The 22,469-nt window shown below is 37.0% G+C and overlaps 1 protein-coding gene across 5 annotated transcripts in view; it reads left to right on the top strand.

Annotated features, from left to right (window-relative positions):
- LOC127444907 (FERM, ARHGEF and pleckstrin domain-containing protein 1-like) overlaps positions 1-22,469 on the top strand; it is a 141,141-nt gene that overhangs the window by 22,072 nt on the left and 96,600 nt on the right. For 4 of the 5 annotated variants that reach the window (XM_051704557.1, XM_051704559.1, XM_051704560.1 and 1 more), the window contains exons 2-3: positions 397-489; positions 14,560-14,749. In XM_051704557.1, coding sequence (XP_051560517.1) covers positions 419-489; positions 14,560-14,749 — 261 coding nt within the window. In that variant the 5' untranslated portion in view covers positions 397-418. The remainder of the gene's footprint in view (positions 1-396; positions 490-14,559; positions 14,750-22,469) is intronic. The other variant, XM_051704561.1, reaches the window with a different exon arrangement.

Consider the following 22,469-nt stretch of genomic DNA (forward strand, 5'->3'; position numbering starts at 1 on the left):
ATTGGAAAGTTTTTTTTTTTTTCTTCTTCTTGTTAGAAGCATACGTTACAAAATTTTGTTAGAATTCTCTGAAAATAAGACAAAATATCTTATGTCACTGCTTCTCTTTTGAGATATTTTTACTGGAAAACAAGGAAAAAATACTCTGTAAGAAAATGAATTTTTTGCAGTAAATAATGGCAAAATTATAGTTTTTGGATAAACTATTCCTTTAAATTTAGCAAGTTCACTGATCTATTATGTATGATAATCCTATTTCTTATCTCTGGCATTGAGTTTGTTGTAAAATTAGTGAAGGCTGGCTGGATTTCTGTGTTGTTTTGAGGGTTTTTCTGAGTGCAGAGATGCAGAAACCCCCTCATGCATGTGTTAACCTGTTGTGACTTGAATTTCTAGCACGTCTGAGAGCCTGTGATGAATGGAATCCTTTCAGAATGCTCATATGACCGTTCACAGTCTGGGTGTGAGATTCAATCAGTGTGGAATAAGGTGCGTCGTGTGGTAGTGTTTCATTAGTGCTCTTTGCCAAGTCAAGCATCACTATTACTATTGCTCATACTTAAGTGATTTAAAAAATCCCCTAATCCTAAGTATTAAACTTAATGCACAATTCCACAGACGTGAATGATGCCTCAAATCATGTGGCTTGTTGAGGAGAGTTTTGTAAGTCACTTACTTTTGTAAGTAATTGGACTTCATCTGGCAGACAATAAAATGGTGGGAAAAATCACTTAGAATTTTTTATAGACTTTTGTGTATTGATTTAATTTGTGATTCAATTCCATTTAGTTTGGGTATATTTCAGTTATAATGTCCAGTTTGCTTACACATGGAAGAAGGTATCTCTCAGCTAATGCTGTTTTCTTACAGGGGACCTTTTTAACTTGGTACATAATGAAAATATACATTTTACAAATTCTATTTTAGCAGTAGTTTTTCATCATTTTGGCCACATTTTAGCTTTTTAATAATGTGCAAATTCTGTGAATTCCATTAATAAATATAAGTCTTGAAATTGTATATTATATTGCTAAAACAGTACTGTCTCTTTAAGAATAGACAGAGATAGAGTGTCTCACAGAAGTGTTTTGGTTTCTTAACGAGAGTGGAGTCACACAGCTTCTTTACCGCATCCATGCTGTGTGTGATTAGCAGGGCTCCAGACTGCGACCAAAGATAAATGATTGCGACAGTAATTTAAAATCTAGTCGCCATTGGCGCGACTGTTGGGTTGTGTGCGTTTATATGTGCTTTTGTCAGATATCATCTTGTGAGTTATTAAATAAATCTTTGGAGCGCACTCCAGTGTGTCTCGCACCGCTTTCACCCTTTCTATTGAGACGAAGTTGCTGAACGCAACAACAAACACAGCACAAGCCATGATGTCAGATTTGAACAAATGACTTTTGAACAGGGTCATTTTAATGAATCACCTGAAAAGAACTAAGGGGTTGCTTCTCATTTCTGAAATTGTGCATCCTTGTTTCCTTTCCTTGCTTCCTACACTTTTCGAAATGAGGAAAGAATGGAAGGAAAGGAAACGAGGACGGAGGAATCAAAGCAAGACAGATTTGTAAAATGAAATGTTCTGCTCACTCAAGCGTGACTTCAAAGCGCCGTCCCTGTGCAGCTGCATTATATCGGAGCGTTTGACGTTATGTTGGTGAAACTTGATTTATTGATATTTTCATAATAAAACCTAATAATTCAAGATGCACAGTTAAAGTATGTGACAGTTATGGTTTATTTAAACTGCAAAGGGGAAACATTAAATTTATGCGTGCGTCAGGTGCTGGGTGAGAAGCACCCAGGGTTTGAACTCTGGAGCTCAGGTTAGCAGTTTAAATCAGTCACTTTCTCAGCGAATCAGCCGTCAGTGAGTTCACAACTGGGAGTGCAGACATTTCAAAATAAGAGTCCCAGGTGTGTTTCAGACTTTTTTATAATTAAAGTTTTTTTTTTTTTTTTGTGGTTATTATCGATTGTAATTGGAGTAGCACAATAAACTGCATCTGGGTTTTCATTCAATTTATGCACTCTTGTAGTCTCTGTGTCTGCGGCATCCAGTCACATTAAAGAAAGACTACAAATGTTTTATGTTTTTTATATATTTATAATATTATAAAAAATACTGTAATAATATTATATAAATAATTTATTTCTTTATGATTTGAGATCAGCTTTTGGCTCTCTCTTATATGATTAGGCAACTAAAAGTTTAGGATCCAATGGCTCCAAAGTAATTTTTTAGTCTGGCGCCCTGATTAGAATTAAATGTTTCTATCTTGGGATTTTAGGAATGGGCATCGTTCAAATGAAGATTGATATTAATCGGAAAATAAATGTTTTTACTTTGAATTGGGCAAGGAAGTAACAACCTAGCCACAACTTGGCACCACCCCACTAAAAAAAACATTTCAATTTCATAACAAATGACATCAAATTAAATTGAATAATTTATATATATATATATATATATATATATATATATATATATATATATATACACACACGTACACATACTTATACTGTATATATAAATATAAAAATAATATTTTTTATTAATGTTACTTTGTTCAACATTACACAATTCAATTTGATGGAATTTTGATGTGAAATTGAAATGCCTAAATCTTATAAATAGGCCAAAAATATTTTTAGTGTAGCAATCAACTGTAACGGAAACCCAGACTCGAAGATGGTGTTGAACCCGAAGGCAGGAATTTATTGAAAACACAAAATAGTGAAACAGGTGAGTATCAAACATAAGATATTGAGCAGAAGTGATGAGCAGAAACCCGATGACAGTTTGTATTGATGTAGGGAATGATAATCCTTGAAGAGCCACACACACAATTTGAAGGAGATGTTCGAGAGGAAACTAGGACACACACAATTTGAAGGAGACATTGGAGAGGAAACTTGGAGAGATTGCTGAATGTCGTTGGAGTAGAACTTGAAGATTAACTGGAGAACAGGTAAGTCACAGGTAAGTGAGTCTGTATTCCATGGGAGACCAGACATCGATTGAGGAGTGAGTGAGGCTTATATTGGTGAACTGATTGACGTGGTGATGGAACGCAGGTGCAGGTGATTAGTATTCGGGAGAGAGGGAAGTTTGTGTGTGTGTGGCGGGAGAGTCTGGTGAATCCGTGACATTGCCCCCCCTCCACGGACCGCTCCAGAGGGACGTACGTCCCGACGGCATGGCTGACCCTGTCCACGAGGAGCTGGATGATTTGGGTGAGTGTTGTGGAAGTTGGTGAGTAGGGTCGAGTCCAAGATGTCATCCCGAGGTATCCATGATCTTTCTTTGGGACCATAGCCTTCCCAATCCACGAGGTACTCGAGACGACCCCTGCGGCACTCGGAGTCCAAGATGTCTCTGACTGTGTAGACAGCTCTGTCTTCCAGGATTAGCAGCAGGGGGGGTTCGTCAACCGGATCAGGTTCTGAGGAGTGAGGGGAGAGATACGGGTGGTGAGGTTTCAAAAGGGAGACGTGGAATGTAGGATGAATGCGATATTGAAGTGGAAGTTGGAGTTGGTATGTGACTGGGTTTATTTGTCTTGTGATGGTGAAGGGACCAATATAACGGGGACTTAGCTTTTTCGTGGAGAGCCACACCTTCTGCCCGGCCTGGTAAACTGGAGTTGAAAATCTCCGGGCATCAGCGTTGCTCTTCTGGTGGCGCACTGCCCGTTGCAGGTGGTGGTGAGCCAAGTCCCAGACCCTCTTGTTCTCTCTAAACCAATGGTTGACTGATGGGACGTCGGACGGTTCTCTGGACCATGGAAAGAGAGGAAGTTGGTAGCCGAGTACGCACTGAAATGGAGCGAGATTGGTGAAAGGCTGACGCAGGGAGTTCTGTGCATACTCGGCCCAGGACAGGAAGCGACTCCAACGGTTCTGGCGGCGATGACAGAAGGTTCTGAGGAATCTCCTAGATTTTTCTTTGCATCTGCCCGTTACTCTGCGGATGGTATCCAGAGGAGAGGCTGATGGTCACACCCATGATGGAAAAGAATGCGTTCCAGACTCTTGAAATGAACTGGGGACCTCTGTAGGAGACTATGTCTTCAGGGATTCCATAATTACAAAATACATGGTTAAATAGTGTTTCAGCTGTTTCTAAGGTGGTAGGAAGACCCTTGAGGGGAACCAGCTTACAGGCCTTGGAGAATTGGTCCACTGTCACTAGTAGGTGAATCCTTCAGAGGACGGTAAGTCAGTAATAAAGTCCACTCCCAGGTGTGACCAAGGGCGACGTGGGACGGGCAGCGGAAGGAGTTTGCCAGCTGGTAGTTGTCGTGGGGTCCTTGACATGACACAATTTGGACATCCCTGGACGAACCTTCTGACATCTCTGTCCATACACGGCCACCAGAACCGGTCCTGGATGAGCGAGAGTGTCCTATTGGTCCCGGGGTGGCCAGTGCCCAAAAAAGAGTGTATGGATTAAATGAGTGTCAGACGTTGGGAAGTGGGTACATAAGTCCTGTTGGCGGGGCAGCCCAGCGGAGCAGGTTCAGTGGCGGTGGCTTCTGCAATGCTATCGTCCAGGGACCACTGGATGGGGCTTACTATGGCATGTGAAGGAAGTATGGTATCAGGTTCCTCTGTGTTTTCCTCTGGAGAGAAGAAACAGGAAAGAGCATCCGCTTTGATGTTCTTGACTCCTGGACGATAGGAGATGGTGTAGTCAAATCGGGTGAAGAATAGGGCCCATCGTGCCTGGCGAGGATTGAGTCGACAAGCTTCCCAAAGATACTCGAGGTTTCTATGGTCTGTTAGCACCAGAAAAGGATGATGGCCCCCTCCAGCCAATTCCGCCACTCTTCAAGGGCTAGTTTGATAGCCAAAAGCTCCCGGTTTCCGATGTCATAATTCTGATCTGCCGGGGTTAGTTTTCTGGAGAAGGCGGCACATGGATGGAGTTTAGATGGTTTTCCCTGCTGCTGAGACAGGATGGCTCCTATGCCGTTAGTGGAGGCATCTACCTCCACCACAAAAGGTTTGCTTGGGTCTGGATGGATGAGGAGTGGAGGTGTGGTGAAGGCATTCTTGAGGTGTTGAAAGACGTAGGAGGCCTCGGAGGTCCAGAATAGTGACTTGGGCTTAGATTTGAGGAAGTTAGTTAACGGAGCAGTGATGGAGCTGTAGTTCTTAATGAACCGAAGGTAGAAGTTGGCGAATCCTAAAAAGCACTGGAGTTCTTTGATGGTGGAAGGAGTGGGCTAGGATCGCACAGCTTCAACCTTCCCCTCGTCCATCTGAATGCCTTCAGGGCTGATGTTGTAGCCAAGGAACTGGAGTGATGTCTGATGGAATGAACATTTTCTGCCTTGAGGTATAGATGGAATTCCCTCAGCCTTTCCAACACAAGCGCGACATGTTGACGGTGGTCGGTCTCGTTCCGGGAGTACACCAGAATGTCATCTATATAGATAAGGACGAACCGATGGAGGTACTCCCGGAACACCTCATTCATGAGCACCTGGAACACGGGGTGTCAACCAGGCCATACGGCATCACCCGGTACTTTAGGAGTCACAAAGGCGGTCTTCCATTTGTCTCCCTTCCGGATCCGAATGAGGTTGCACGTGCTGTGAAGGTCCAGCTTGGTGAAGATTGTGGCTCCTCTCAACAGTTCCAAGGCAGCCAGGATGAGGGGAAGTGGATAACGGAACTTGACAGTTATTCTGTTGAGGGAGCGGTAATCTATGCAGGGCAGCAGGCTTCCTTCCTTCTTTGCCACAAAGAAAAAGCTCGAAGCAGCAGGGGATGTGGATGGCCAGATGTAGTCCTGGTTAAGGGCCTCCTCAATATACTCCTCCATGGCCTTTTGTTCTGGGATGGAGAGAGAGTATATCTTACCGCGGGGCACTTGCTCACCGAGGAGAAGGTCTATTGCACAGTCCCATGGTCTATGAGGAGTTAGTTGAGAGGCGCGTAGGGGGCAGAAGATGTCCTGAAAGTGGGAATAGCAGGATGGTATCTTCACAGAGGTCAGACTAGTTGGGCTTTCGATGGAGGTGGTATTGAGAAAGAGAGGAAGAAATTTCTTTATAGAAGCCGAGGGTCTTGGAGTTGGACGATTGGGGAAGCAGGAAGCTTCATTCGGGTCCCCACCCTAGGATGTTTCCGATGGACCAGGAGATAACGGGAGAATGTTGAATGAGCCAAGGACGTCCTAAAATAATGTTGGCTGTGGAGCTCTTCAGAATCAGTAGGATGATCTCCTCATAGTTCAAACATCCAATTTGAAGTTTAACAGGACCCACACAGTGATGGATGACTCCTCTGCCCAGAGGTTTGCCGATTATGGAGTGAATCTTGAAGTTGGGATCACAGGGTCTCCTTTGCAGATGGAGCTGGCGGCAGAGCGCGTAGGAGATGAAGTTGCCGGCTTACCCAGAGTCGAGGAGAGCGGAAACTGTGAGTGACAGACCAGAAGCAGTAAGCATCACACTGGTTAGTAATGGTGAATAACTGGCATTAGGAGTGTTAACGTGATTCATCAGTGGGCGTGGAGGACGAATGGGACACGCCGAGATGACGTGTCCCTTTCTACCGCAATACAAACAAAGCCGCTGGGTCAGCCGCCGTTGGCGCTCTGCCAAGGACAACCGAAAGGCATCTATTTGCATGGGTTTGCCGTCAGGTTCTGGAGAGCAGACAGAAGGTTGTTGGTGGGGAACAGGCGGAGACTGCAAAGCGGGTAACTTGTTTAGGCAGGCTTTCATTCGATTGGCAACGCGGATGGAAAGTTGAATGAAGCGCTCTAGCCCCATGGTGTCATTATAGGAGGAGAGATGCAGCCACAGCCTCGATTCAAGTCCCAGATGGTAGCTGGTGAAAAGAGCGGACTCATTCCATCTGCTGGAGGCAGCTAGAGTGCGAAGTTTGAGAGCATAATCATTAATTGAACTTCTGCCTTGACGGATATTATAGAGTTGTTCACTGATGGATGAATCTCCCGCTGGGTGTCCGAAAACTTCCTTGAAGTGTTTAATGAAGCTAAACACTTCCAGCAAGCAGAGAGATTATGAAGGAAATTTTTGCCCGCTCGGTGGGAAATCGATGCGGCTGCATCTCTAGGTCAGTTCTCCGCCGATCCTGAGTATGGCGCTGGATTGACCACGGAACTGGCAGAATAGACCGGTGTAGAAGAAGAGGCAGAGGCAATGCTGGTCATGATCGGAGGTGCAGAGGGTTTAACTGGAGGGGTAAGGGCACGGCGGAGAGCGTCAACCAGCTCCTGAAATGGGTCCGGACCTGCTGGGTTCATGCTTTTGGTTGGTCTGGTCTTCTGTAATGGAAACCCAGACTCGAAGATGTTGTTTGAACCCGAAGGCAGGTATTTATTGAAAACACAAAATAGTGAAACAGGTGAGTATCAAACATAAGATATTGAGCAGAAGTGATGAGCAGAAACCCGATGACAGTTTATATTGATGTAGGGAGTGATAATCCTTGAAGAGCCACACACACAATTTGAAGGAGACCTTGGAGAGGAAACTTGAAGAGATCGCTGAATGTCGTTGGAGTAGAACTTAAAGATTAACTGGAGAACAGGTAAGTCACAGGTAAGTGAGTCTGTATTCCATGGGAGACCAGACATCGATTGAGAAGTGAGTGAGGCTTATATCGGTGAACTGATTGGCGTGGTGATGGAAGGCAGGTTCAGGTGATTAGTATTCGGGAGAGAGGGAAGTTTGTGTGTGTGTGGCAGGAGAGTCTGGTGAATCCGTGACATCAACATGGTCTTTGGCCTGTCCACTAACTTTATTTGCCTTGAAATCTGGATAAACTCTTGCCAGATTCACTAAATGTAACTAATTTACTAACTGCTCTTACAAAAAATTACCCCATGGAGAAAAATATACCATGTTTTTGGGACACTACCATACCGGTAATACCATGGTATTCTTTGAAGTTACTTACAGTACTATTAAAGCACTATGGAATAACAAAACATTATCCTGTACATACCAGTATTGGCATCTTGGAAAGGCAAATGTTCATACATGGTGGCTTTGTGTTTCAGTTTTACCTCTATATACTTAACAAACCACTAATTATACTGTAGCTGGACCAATGTTTGTACATTATGTCTCGAGTAATTCGCATTTGAAACAAGATCCTTTGTAGCCTTTTTTTGTTTCTATATCTAATTTCTTATAGCTGTGTATGTTTTGAGTAAACAGATTGAAACACTACTGTATGTTTTCTTGATATGTCTGTACTGTACTTTCGAGGTCTTCATTGAAGAATTGAAAGTGTTATCTCCATGGCAACCACTTGATGTTGTTAAAGGAGCTGTCTGTATCGGATAATTGGTCTGAAAATCTGAAAGTGTTCTCTTTCATCTCTCTTTGATATACAGAGTTTTGAAAAGGAATGTTTGATTACGCTGTATGCTTTTCGTCAGATTGGGAGGAGAAGTGTTTAGGGCTGTCATCAGCTGCAGTATCACTGAGCGCTGTGGTTTTGGCCCATTTTTCTGTCTGGGTCCCCAGCAAGCAGTGATAATCTAAAAATAGCCAAATATCACAAATTTGTAATATTCTGAATCCTGTATTGATGAAACAAAACAAGACTAGACAACATGGAGCGCAACAGTGCCCGCCCACTTTTTCAGCAGCATGGGTTCCTTAAGTATTTTTCCAATTAATTTCTTCCATTGACTTTTCAAAATATCCTCCATTAAAGAGTTGTAATCCATGAATAGGGCTGAAACGATTAGCGACGTTATCAACAACGTTGACAATAAAAAGTTGTCGAAACATTTTTACATTGTCGAATAGTTGTTTGATGTCATTTAACGTAAAATGAGATCACATGAAACTCTAATGATGGCGCACAAGAGCAGCACTGCAGCTCACGCCTGACTGAGGAGAGGAAGAAATTACAGCTCACAGTCCAGATGCACTCTAAACTTTACAAACAGCTTCAGGTGATGTAGATAGCAAAGTATGAGGGGAAAAATATAAAAATACAAAATAAGTAATTACAGAAGCATTCTCGTTGTGTAATAAGCGGAGCCGGAGCTGCCGCTCCATTTAAGCAAAACTTGCATATCAGAGCATCTTTAAATGAAACACCCCAGCATTACATCTTTAATGCAGTTATATTTAATTCTTTATTAAAGTTCAAATAATAAGGAAGTAGGTCATGTAAATAACTACAAACTCAGAAACTGGCATTTCTCTGTGCGGTTGCTCGAAGTGTCCCGATCTAAGTGGGAGAGAGATTGAAACTGCACCCGGCTGATGCACACTCGTAGCTGGATTATAACGTGATGGCTCGCGACTTATTGAATTATAATATATGTGTCACTGTGCATTTCTTATCGTGAAGAAAACTGGCAATACGCAGGTTTATTAATAAGAGAGAGTTTTTTTTTTTGTGAGTTAAAGATGGATTGAAGTGAACAGAAAGGTGGGAGAGGGTAGTCTTCGCCCCATTATACACTGCAACAAACAATGTTTTTGATTTGTTTTTGTTTTGGCTTGTTTTCCAAAAATAATGTCTAAAACACATTTAAAACAACGTACATTTACTTTAGCAGCTATACTGCAGAATAAAAAATTGTTATCTGAGAATGTTGAATTTAATATTAAAAATACAAATATTTTAAAATATCTGAAAATCCTTTAAAAAAGATGCATTCACCTGAGAAGCAGCATATAAGATATTTAGACTTGATTTTAGAGAATAGATCTTGAATATAAGTATATTTAGTCTTTACTGCGCTTGCAGAAGTATAACAAAGTGAAAAAATACACTTATATACAAAACACACTTATATTTAAGATACATTCTCTTAAAGCAAGTCTAAATATTGTATATGTTGCTTCTCAAGTAAATGTATCTTGTTTTAAGTATTCTTAGACAATTTAAATGGAAAACAAGACAAAAACACTTGATAACAATAGGATTTTTTTTGTAGTGATTTTTTTTAAAAGTATTTTTTCCCTTTAATTCAGTGAATGTCATTTAGAGGTATTTTTAAAAGATGAAGCATATTTAATACAACCTTTTAAGTTGGGGCACAAGCTGAATAGTCGGTTAAGAGCTAATGATTAATCGTTGTAATAATCGCTGAATAATCGAATAATCGTTCTACTAATCATTACATTAGTCGATTATCAAAATAATTGTTAGTTTCAGCCCTATCCATGAACCAAACCAACCAGCTCCGAGGTGAATCGCAACATTACAGACTTTGTTTTAAGGTAAAATAGTATTTGAAAATCCGACAAAAAGACAAAAGTACATGTCTGTATACTTACTGTCTTTCATGAGGGCATGGACTACAATCCCATGAAGCATTACGAATTATGTCATAGAATATAAAACTATGGAAATATATAAAACTACTGATTTTAGGTCATTGATTATGCGTATAGAAACAATATAGTTTGTATATTGCGAAACATTCTGATAAACACAAATATATAAGTAGTTTGAGAGTGAAGGGAGATCAACTTTGTGTCATTCACAGTGCGTCATGGGAGTGGGTCTTATTTCGCGGTTCTCTGATTGTTGGATCTTTCTCTGCTGTATCATGGGCAATGTAGTTGTTTACCATGAATTCTGCTATCAAACACAATTTTTAAATGATGAAGTTTAAATAACACAGACGGATGGCTTCAATGGAAGCATATACCATCGATGAACAAGCTTACGGTAGGTCTGTCTTTAAAGGTTTATAAGTTATCGTTGAAAATCAATTTGTCTATGGGATAAATGAATGGGACTTCCAGACTGTTGCACTTTATTGTCAATGTCAAAACTTTTTCTTCTTTGATGTGTTTTTTTAAATATTTTTTATTATTCTGAATTGCTGACAAGGAAAGACTGTAAATATATTGTTTATGATTGCTGTAAATAAGTTGTTGTTTGAAGAACTACCCTAATAAAGTTGTATTTTACAACCCATATGCATCCAAATTACTCTCCAGTCATGGTATAAAGACAAAAGGTTGTGCTTTGGTTTCTCAAAATAGAAATGGGACTTTTTTCAGATTGTTTACTTTTCTGAGAGACAAATCTAATTCTAGAGTTCTGTATAATTTAGACATTTCAAATGCCAGATATTGCAGTTTTGGCCATAATGCATGTGTTCTTGACTAACATATGAAATAAAATAAAATATAATAATATTATAAACATAAATACAAATATATTAATGTAAATATATATATAAGCCTCATTAATGCCTTTTTAGAACCATTAAAATGTTTGCATTATGACATAATTTTCATGACAATTAAGGACATTTTTCCCAAATTCTTTGCATTGAAATGGAACAAAAAATGATGATTTGAGAAGTCAATATTGTGGTACTGTTTGTCGAATCTTTCATGTGTACAGTATAATATTTTAAAAAAAGATTGTATAAAAATATATTTTATATATATATATATATATATATATATATATATATATATATATATATATATATATATAGAAAAAAAAAACTCAACATCCGGACAAATTACAGTAATGAGAATTTTGGGGGTGGGGGGTACATGAAGGAATATTACGGGTTTAACACAAGTTAAGCTCAATCCATAGCATTTGTGCCATAATGTTGATTACCACAAACATAACATGTCCATCATTTATATAAAAAAGTCCAAAATCTGGATTAAAGTGAGACACTTACAATGGAAGTGAATGGGGCCAAATCGTAAACATTAAAATAGTCACTGTTTCAAAAATATAGACACAAGACATAAACAATTTGTGTGTTAACATGATTTTAGTGAAATCACTTATAGCACTAACCTTTACTGTGTAAAGTTATATCCAATTTTACAACTTTGACATGACGTAACGGCGGTAAGCCCTGTGATTGTATCGCGCTAAAATCATGTTAACATACAATGTTTATGTTTTGTGGCTATACTTTTGAAAAGGTGATTATTTTATGTTTATGTTATGTTCATGGACTGGCCCTATTCACCTTACTGTAAGAGCATTTTTTTTTGTTTTGTTTCTTTTTATTTTTCTTTTTTTATAAACAAGGGGCGAGTTAAAATTATGTTCTGTAGTAATCAACAATATGATACAAATGCTGTTGATTGAGCTTAACTTTATTTAAGCTTTAAACTTTCTTGAATATTGAGCATGGAATGCACATTTAATTGTCAGGGGAATCGTCCTAAAGGTCCTAAAATAAGCTCCATTTTCTTTATGCAAAATATAATTTCCTTTTTTTTTTTTTTTTTTTTTAAGCTATTTGTTTCCTTAGTGGACTTGGTTAAAGTGGTCGTATATACAAGCTTGTTAATCCATCTATTAATCATATTAAATGTTAAATTGTACATCTGTTGGATTTAGGGTTACAATATCCCTGTATTTAATGCTTTATAAACCCGTATCTAATGAGTTCCTAAATCCATAAACCCTGCATTTTTCTAATGCTGCAAAACTGTGAGTGATTTTAGGCCTATTGTTTGTCTTGAAGCCCTCATAACAGTATTAAGGGCATTGTGGAGTTCAGAAGATTTGATGCGTTTTAAAGCAGCACTTCATAATGAAGCTGTACTATATTTAGTGTAAACTATATTTCCTGTATAGGAGACACCGCTGTGACTCATTGCAACACCTGAGCGCCACTCCATCTGTACAAATCCTTGCTAAATTCTCTTTGGAATCAGTGTCCTTTTTATTCACTTGTTCAAAACAGAATATTTAGTCTGTGGTCGCATTCTGCATCAACAAGAAATCTTTATAATTGTGTTAATATAAGAAGCTGTGTACTATTTTTTAGTAGTGTTTGCTTAAACAAGCATTACTGTTATTTTTATTAGACGGCTCTCTGGATTCTGATCGATCAGTCACTGCATTCAGTGGTTAAGTATTTTTTGTTGAATTCCCGCTAAACTGTATAATTGACCGTTGTCCAAGGCAACCGATTTTCCTGCATAGCTGTGCTATTTTTGTATCTCTCTCATATCACTCGCTGGTCTCATTCTTTTCACATAATAAAATAATTTAAACTCCGATTGCAACTAAAATGTTCAAATTTCATGTCCATTTATACATTTTATTCAATAATTAGTTTTGAGATAAGCATTGAAAAAGCATTGTTTATGCAAACAGATTAGAAGAAGAATATGTTTATTGTCACTCCCCCATTGGACTCCCAAGCCACCACTATCTTCCACTACTCACCAGCATTCTAATCCCTTCATTAGATTCACTTGCCACTCATCTCACTGCAATCAAGGACTCTATTTTAATCTCCCATGTTCTCTCAGTTATTGTCTAGTCTCGTCGCTTGTTGTATAGACCTCTACCATCGCTGTTGTTTAGTTAAGTACTTTGATATACTCTTATATCTCACACCGGACTGTCATAAATTATATTATTATTATTATATTATATTCTCTCTTAACAACTTACTATCAACCGACAGCCTACTGTACATTTTATATATACTATATATACTTTTTTTATTGTATAATGTGTATTCTATATTGTGTGTATTGTATACTGTACATTGTATGTTGTTATTTGTATATTGTGTTGTGTGTATTTATGTGTATATTAGATTTTAAACTGTGTTGTAATCTGATGTTTATTGTAAATTGTCTCATCACTGTCACGACTGCTATGTTGCTCGGAACTGCACCCAAGAATTTCACACACTATTGCACTTGTGTATATGGCTGTGTGACAATAAATGTGATTTGATTGATTGTTATCTTTCATCCTTTGTTTGCTCCACTTCACTGAGCTTGGTTTTGTTATTTTGCGAATATAAATTCTGCCTTTTGAGTTCAAACCACCTCTGTGTTCGTCTTCCTCATGACATTTATATTAGGCTAATATATTGGAATAATATAATAACATTTAGAGTTTGACTATTCCAAATTTTAATTATTTTAAACAATGTTCATTTAAAATAGGCTAATCATTTTCAGTTTTCAGCCCAATGCATCCTTTTCTTTTTAGCCAGCTATTACAGATTGTAATTACGAGTGAATTGACAAGTTTTTTTTTTTTTTTGGTCTCAGTTTCATTTATTTGTTTCACGCATTTACCAGTAAAATCTTGTGTTTGTTTAGAGCTTGCCATTGCTAACATCTGTGTTTGTTTGGATAGTTTGCAGTTAGACAGAAAGAGAGTTAACATGCAGGGCTGGCATGTGTGAGATTGTCATAGAAGCACAATTTGTTTAGTGCAAAATACATTTCAAGAATCCTAAATAACGCTCTATGGCATTTTCCAGGGCAGTGCGGGTTTGGAATTCCAGTTACAAACAAGGCAAAGAATGTCACAGACCAATGCGTTCACCCGACTTCACAATAATGTACTTTAGTGGTACAGCTACAGTGGTATCAGATGGAAATACCATGGTACTTGATGTATATTATAGTGCTTAATGCATACCACATTCCTACATCATGGTGGTTAAAGGAGCTTAAAGTATACCATAGTGCTATCATGGCAGTGTCCAAAACCATGGTGTTACCATGGTACATTTTTGTAAGTGCTAAACATTATGAACTCGGATTTAACTTTGAAATCTGTTCTCAGGTGGGTCTGCAGAAGTATGGTGGAGCCAGAGGAGCGGCCCTCGGTGGCAGGCCAGCGACTCGGGGCCCCTGAGAGCATGGGCATCAGCACACTGGAGCCCGGCCAGCGGCCCCCCAGCATGCCCCCTGGCAGACAGATCTCTATTCATGTCCAAATGCTCGATGACACTCAGGAAGTCTTTGAAGTCTCGGTAAGTCACAGTGTTGTGCTGTCGCTTTTTAGACGTTTTGAGTTTTTGAGTTTTTTTTTTTTTTTTTTGGTTGTTTTTTGTTTTGTTTTTGTGTTGTGTTTTTTCTTTTTGTTTTGTTTGAGATGTTTTTAGAAATCAGGAGTTTGTTCACATGAAATGTGAATTTTATTTGTTTTTTTGTTGTGTTGGTTTTGTTTTATGTTTTTGTTTTTTAGAAATCAGGGATTTGTTTTTTTTTTTGTTTGTGGTATGTTTTGTTTTTCTTTGTTTTTAGATTTTTTTGCTAGAAATCACTCAGGGATTTGTTCGCTTTTAAAACGTAAGTTTTGTTTTGTGTTTTTTTTTTTTTGTTTTGTTACATTTTTATTGTTATCATTAATTATTTATTTATTTTTAGAAATTATGGGTTTGTTTGAAATGGCATACCCATACTTCTAATACTATGTTGGCAGTATGTATATTATGCATAGTATGCAAATTTCCTGTGTTTAAAGAATACATTTGCCAAAATGTGCAGTATTTAACAACGCACTGTCCAGAATATTGTATCCCACAATGAATTGTGCTTGATATTACCTTCCATTTAATGAATGAACTGAAAGGAACCAACCATGATTTTTAACGTCTCTTTCTTGACTCATTAATAGAGTTAACTTATTTATATTTGTTACAAAAAAAAGCTAAATACCATTTTTTATTTCTGAGATGTTAACTTGCTAAATTAAACAAACAACATAGTGAGGTCATCTGACAAAAATGTAGCATACTACTGTATGGAATTTTTTTTTTTGCATTATGCATACTGTTTCACATACTATTTAAAATAGTAGGAACTGTAGTTTATACTTTGCAGTATGCAGTAAGCAGTATCCTAGTATTACATTTTGAACACAGCCCATGTTCAATTGCATGGAAAAACCCATTGCCTAGCCAACAAGTACATACTAAAACCTGCTGCTTTCCCCTCAGGTTTAGACTCACCCTCTCTTTTAATCACCTCAGTTCTTTAGGGAATAATAATAATGATGTTGAAAAGCTTCAGCCTTATTCACTAATGAGAAAATGCCCTCATTGATCGCCACCAAAGGAGACATAAGCTCCTCAGGCATGTTGAGTAACTGAAAAACCCTCATAATCCATACTGTTTTGTAAGACCTCATCTAAATTACCCACCAGCCACTCGAAAAGCTAATATGACACAAGCTAAAGGCCTCGTTTTAGAAAACCAGGCGACATATTGATGGTGCGAGGGAACTGCTCTTTCATGTTATCTCTGTCTTTGTATCTAGGTTTTTTGATATGTATACAGCCCATCAGAGGCACACCCTGTGCTCTGGCGATGCCCAAGCGTGGGTTGTTGAGTCAGTCACCACCCATCGCAATCGTAGCTGTTTGTAATGGAAAAATAAGGCTTATAAAAGCATTGTGCTGTGTTCTGTGGCAGTCCATGTTATAAAATACCTGCAGGTGTCCCAGTAAATGCTGTCAATCTTACTTAAATTGACTTTTGGTTTCCTGAGGGGATCAATAATCATTCTCCATCCAGGCGTGACATCTGAGTTGTGGAAAATGGATCACCTGCAATTTTGTTTTAGTTGTTTTGATGGTGGCACATGGTGGTTGGCAGTTCTTTGTTTCGTTTGGCTTACATGCTTACCAGTTAAAATCAATCAAGTCACTTAAAAATAAAAATTCTGTTATCATTTAATCATCCATTTAGTTCCAAACCTGTATGATATTTGTTCTTTTTTCCAATGAACACAAAAGCATGTTTAGCAGAATATCCCAGATGCTTTTTTTTTTTTAATAATGAGGAGTGGAGCTGCCAAGGTCCAAAAGTGACAAATAAATAAATAAATAAACAAAATCGCTAAATGAACTCTGACAGGGTGATTGGGGGTTTACTTTTCGATAAAGACCAGCTGACTGTACAGTATTCTACTTATTATATACATGAAATATTGATTTGAATTGAAATTATTATGTGAGAAGAAAAAGATCACAGAGTCTTCAGAAACAGCTGAATTCAACCTCTGGTTTGCTTTGAAATTCTGTTGGTATGTTTATTTTCCAAAAATGACATTGTGACTGACATTGTGAAATAAACATGAAACTTTGATTTTGAATTGATTTTTTTATTTTTTATTTTTTGTGAGAAGAAAAAAATCGCTGTGTCTCCAGAAACAGCTGAATTCCACTTCTAGTTGTCTCAAAGTTCTTCTGGTGTTTAAATTGCAAAAAAGACCATCTGAATGCTCCTCATCATGCTTTTTAAAAGACTACTTGCTATGCTAAATAAATAAATAAATGAACATGATAAATTGATTAACTTTGAAATAATAAGCTAATAATTATGTGGGAAGAAAGATTCCACTGAGTCTCTAGAAACAGCTGAGTTCCACCTCCGTTTTTCATCAAAGATCTGTAATGTGTTTATATTGCAAAAATGACCATCTGACTGCACATTATCTAGCTTATTACATGATTGCTTGCCAATGAAATATATAAATGGACATGAAACATTGATTTGAGTTGAAATTATTTTATTAGCTTAATTGTAGAGATCGCACGGAGATGCTAGAAATAGGAAAGACGACTCGCAGTACCCAGATGACCGGAGAAATATCCAATCAGGATCGAGTATTGCAGAAAGCTGTGTAATAATCAATAATATTAGCAATTTTGTTACTGTGCTCCACTATAAACTGCTGCCAACCACTAAACAGAATCTCTTGGATTGGAAGTGTGTATTCACATAAAAGGTGATAATAACTCATTTCTTCCTGTTCCCAGAACAAAACAAAAAAACGCTGCTTTCCAGGTAAGCTTGAGAATATCACACCACTCCATCCAGATATCTCTAAACTCAGTCTGACAGTCAGAGCTGCATGTAACTCTCAGTCATCTGCAATACTGCGGTTGCTCTTTTGGCAAGAATAAATAATGAAATGGATGAAAGACCTTATCTGTCCCCTGAAAGCGAGAGGTGTAAAATCATAAAAAAGGGATAATAAACTTGCTGTGTGTTTGTGGAATTGGGCTTTGTGTGAAGGTGGGGTTGGTATTTCACACCAGTTGAGGTTCTTTTTTTATGGAGAATGAAATCCTTATTTTAAAGATGGCATGAAATGGCTTGACTAGCACAGTTTTTGTATTTCTTATTGAAACAGGAAGTTGGGGTGCATGGGGCATCCAACCGCCTGTGATATAAAGTCTACTTTTCACCATCAAATAAATTCCTGATGGATAAAGTCAAGTCCCACCCTATTTTTTTATTTTGTATTTTTTTTTATATGTTTCACTCTTAAATGTCACATGGGAACGCCATATTTATGTTGACTTAGTTTAAAGAAAACAGCATAAATTTGCCAGTACTTCTGGTATTTCTTTTCATCTGAACATACAACAGTGTATGTTTGGAGAATGGAGGTTTCAAGATTGAACTAGACAGCTGCGCTGGAGAACAAGTGAAAGACTGTATCTTATCTTCTTATGTCAGTGTACTGACATTCAGCATGCATAGATCAGCAGTTGGAATAAAAGCAAAGACAGCTTCCAGAATCATTTAGATTAAGAGGGTTTGATGTTTCTGATGTTTGATCTGTGTTTTGAAGATGTTGTTGGCTGAACTTCTGTAGTCACACTGACAGGCGCATGCTGGGATGGGAAAGGGCTCATATCCTGTGGGACTAGAGTGTTCCCAGTGGACAGAAATCTCCGGAAAACATGGGTTGTGAAAATTAGACGTGACTGAAGACCTTAAGGCTGTACATCCCATTAAATATATTGCATCTGTACAGCTCTGTTTAAATGCAAAAAATGAGGCGTCAAATTAAATATGCTGTCTACCCTATGAATATAGCTTTACTAAATCAACAATTATTAATGAAGATAGAAACGGTAACAAAAATGGTAACCAAATTACCATGGTACATGAATGGTATCAAAGTACCATGGTATTACCATTTGACAGCATCACTTTAACACTATAGTATAACCACAGGACTTTTTTTTTTAGAAAGATTGAAATAAAGTTAGAAAGAGAAAATTCAAAAGAGGTTGAAAGACGGTTTGAAAAAGTTCAAAAGAAAGAAAAAGAACATTCAAAGGAAAGTTTGAAAAAAAAAGTTTGAAAGATAATTTGAAAGAAAGTTTTGTAAAAAAAAGTTCAAAAGATGGTTTGAAAGACTTCTAATGAAAGAAAAAGAAAATGTGAAAGTTTGAAAATGAAAAGTTTAAAGACGGTTCGAGAGAAAGTTTAAACGAAGAAAGTTTGCAAGATTGTTCGAAAGAAAAGTTCAAAAGATCATTTGAAAGAAAGAAAAAAGTTTGAAAGATGATTTGAAAGAGGAAACATTTTCAAAAGAAAAAGTTTGTAAAAAAGTTCAAAAGATGGTTCGAAAGAAAGTTAAAAAAAAAAAAAAAGTAGTTTAAAAATAATTAGTTGAAACAAGACAGGTCGACAGAAAGCTCAAAAGAAAATAGAAAGTTCATAAGGAAGAAAAAAGTTTTAAAGATGATTTGAAAGTAAAGCAAAGTTCGAAAGAAAAACGTTTTGTAAAAATTTGAAAGATGGTTCGAAAGAACGTTTGAGAAAGTTGTTATTATTAAAGGAAGAAAGTTCAAAAGGAAGAAAATTCAAATGGAAGGAAGTTCAAAACAGAAAATTCAAAATAGTTTAAAAAGAAAAGTTTGAAAGACAATTTGAAAGAAAGAAAAAAGTTAAAAAGAAAGAAGTTTGTAAGAAAGAACGTTCAAAATATGTTCGAAAGAGAAAAGTCAAAAAAGTTCGAAAGTTTGAATAATAAAAAAAAAAAGCAACGAACAATTGTTTCATATAAAATTGTCGTAAATCTAAGCTCTGACTGCAAATGAACCCAGAGTAGAATAAGCACCTCATTTCCAAATGTATCTAAACCAACAGAATTACTCCCATATAGACTTGTACAGTTTTGCAGGAGAGAGTGCCAAGCACAATTTCTGGTTTTAAATACATTCTTCTAAAAGTCCCTCAGAGTGCCTGTGTAATGGGGATTTCAGTGAAATGTATACATAGATCTGCCCTTGAACAACACTTAGTTTAATTGCTTTCCCAAAAGACAGGCAGAAAAAATAAAGTGACCAAAAACTGAAGGCAAAGACCCGGCCCTGTGGGCAAAGTCTACCAACTTGTAATGTAAGTCTTAATAAACTTCACGCTCAGATCTAGAATGTAACCCTACATTTTTATTCATAATTTCTTATGTTTGGTTAATATGTAATTATATTACTCAAACTTTGTGTGTAAATTATGGTATGTTTTTATTTTAATGGAAAGCCTATTGCCACTATTGCTCTGGTTAGGGTCGTTGTTGTTATGGGGATGGTTGTCATCATAGTGGCTGATCCTGCATTCAGGCTATCCTATATGAGATCTCAGTGAGGAAATCCTGATGGACCTGCTAGATAAATTTGGGCATGGTACCATGATAATACCTGATTTGTATGGACATGTTCCATTGAGTAATCATTCCACATGTTTTTTGGAGATGGAACTTTGTTCATGGACCATGATGATCATTCAGTATCATGGCATATCAAAGTACCACAGTATTACCATCTAATACCACAACTGTACCTTGATATTGCCTTAGTACTTTTTTGTAAGTATTCCCTTGAGTCTCAAACTACAAAATCGACAATGATTAAAGTAGAAGAATTTATGTCTTGCATAGAATTACTTGGATTTACCAAGTTATTTTCATCTGAGTAATTACTCAGCCTTTTATACCGCCGTTATGGAATTGCTCTAATTTAATTGTCTATTTTTGTGCTTTCTGGCAGTTACAAGCCCACCACACAGCAACTGCTTATTGTCTAAATTGGTTTAATGAGGGTGTACAACAAAACTGCAGTCTTGCAGCAAACATTTGATGATTCAAAGTCCTAAACATTCCATCTGTGTGCTACTAGTTTTGCATTAACGTTGTATAATTATATGATTTTAAACCTGACCTTGTCTGACTTTGTCTTCTCTACTGGAGTTCAGTATTGCAGATTTGCAATCTTTTATTAGTTGAACATTTAAATTTGTGTTGTTGAATACTTTCTAGCTAATGTTTAGGTTTGTCAAAAAAAAAAAAAAAAAAAGGCAAAGTATTCATATAATGAAGGGTGTTTGGGATGTTTTTTGATGCTTGAAGTCTGTGGTTTTCTTTGCTATGCAAAACTATAATTTAGAAATGTAAAAAGAAAATAGTGTAGTGGTCTGTATTTGAAATAACATGTAAGATAACAGACTGACATTGACATATTTCTACATATGTGGGATCTCACCCCAAAGTCAAAAGAAAAATTATAAAGTATATTTTGCATGAAGAAAATGAAGCATATTTTCAGGGCCATTAACATTGCATTGTGAAATTACGGTCATGACAAGTTTGCTTCGAAATTTTTATTACAGTAATATGAAAATATATGATTATTATAATTATTATTATTAATAATATTATTAGTATTATTTAATAAAATATTTTGTTATATAAAATATAAATATTAAACATATAAAACATAAAAAATTAATTTGAATAAAATATATTGAATAAAAATGTATTAATGTAATTAACAAATTGTATTAAAATTAAATTGTAATTTATTTGTAAAGTACATTTGTAACAATAAATCATGATGGTACTAAATTTAATTCAAGACATTTATCCTGATATGATGGTTCTCATTACTGTATTACAGTAATAAAAGTTAGTTGTTTATTTTTGAGAATTTCTGGTGAAACTTGCTTAATTATGATGAATGCCAAAAGAAAATCTTTATAATCCTAAAACAAGTGCAAAATGTAAATTATGCAAAATATGATACAATATAATTTTATTTAATTTTGTTATTTATTCATGCTGATTTAGGGGTTCAATATGACAGACATTTCTTCATGCTGATTTAAGGGTTCAATATGACAGACATTTCTTGTTGAAATTCACCCATGTTTTGAGAAATCTAGAATCAGCATACCAAGGAATAACTGGACAAAGTAAAGGCAAATTTTTGCTTGGTGCACAAATATAAGCTGCTTGTTTTCTTGAATATTCCTGGTGAAGACAGGCCCTGCTCCTCTTCCCCAGATTGTGACTGTCCAACAGGAAGAGACACGGCCCACAGAGAAAACACAGCCCATAGACAACACTGCCAAGGGCTTTTGCTCACATTGTTCGTCCCAAATTAGTTCTTGGCTATTTGCATATCCCGATTGTCATGCTATCTGAACATGTTGTTGCGCCAACATTATGTATGTGCACTGAGTGAAGCATATGTTTTACTTCACTGATTTCAATTTGAGTTTTTGGAGCAAGCATCTATTCAAGGGCTCTGAAGCTTTACTCTGGTTTTGGTCTTTTGTCAACATTTATTTCTTATTTAGAGGATTCATCTTTTATTCAAAGAATAACCTCTCAGTTGGGTCTACAGTACAACTGAGAGAATTTCATGGTCGGCCAATGGTGTGGTCTTTTTCCATTAGCTGTGTGCTTTTGGACTTTTAGAATTGGCCTTGGACATTTTTGGCTTAGTAGATATTTTCTCTTTAAACTTTTATTTACAGTAATATAACTCTAGAGGTCTAGTTACCATGCTGTTAGATGATCAATGCCAATATATTGTCAGCAGGATTGTCAATGGCCGATACAATGCCGATATATGCACAAAAATATACACAAAATTGCGGAAATCA

The sequence above is a fragment of the Myxocyprinus asiaticus genome, chromosome 8 (assembly GCF_019703515.2).
Source record: "Myxocyprinus asiaticus isolate MX2 ecotype Aquarium Trade chromosome 8, UBuf_Myxa_2, whole genome shotgun sequence".
Classification (NCBI taxonomy): Eukaryota; Metazoa; Chordata; class Actinopteri; order Cypriniformes; family Catostomidae; genus Myxocyprinus; species Myxocyprinus asiaticus.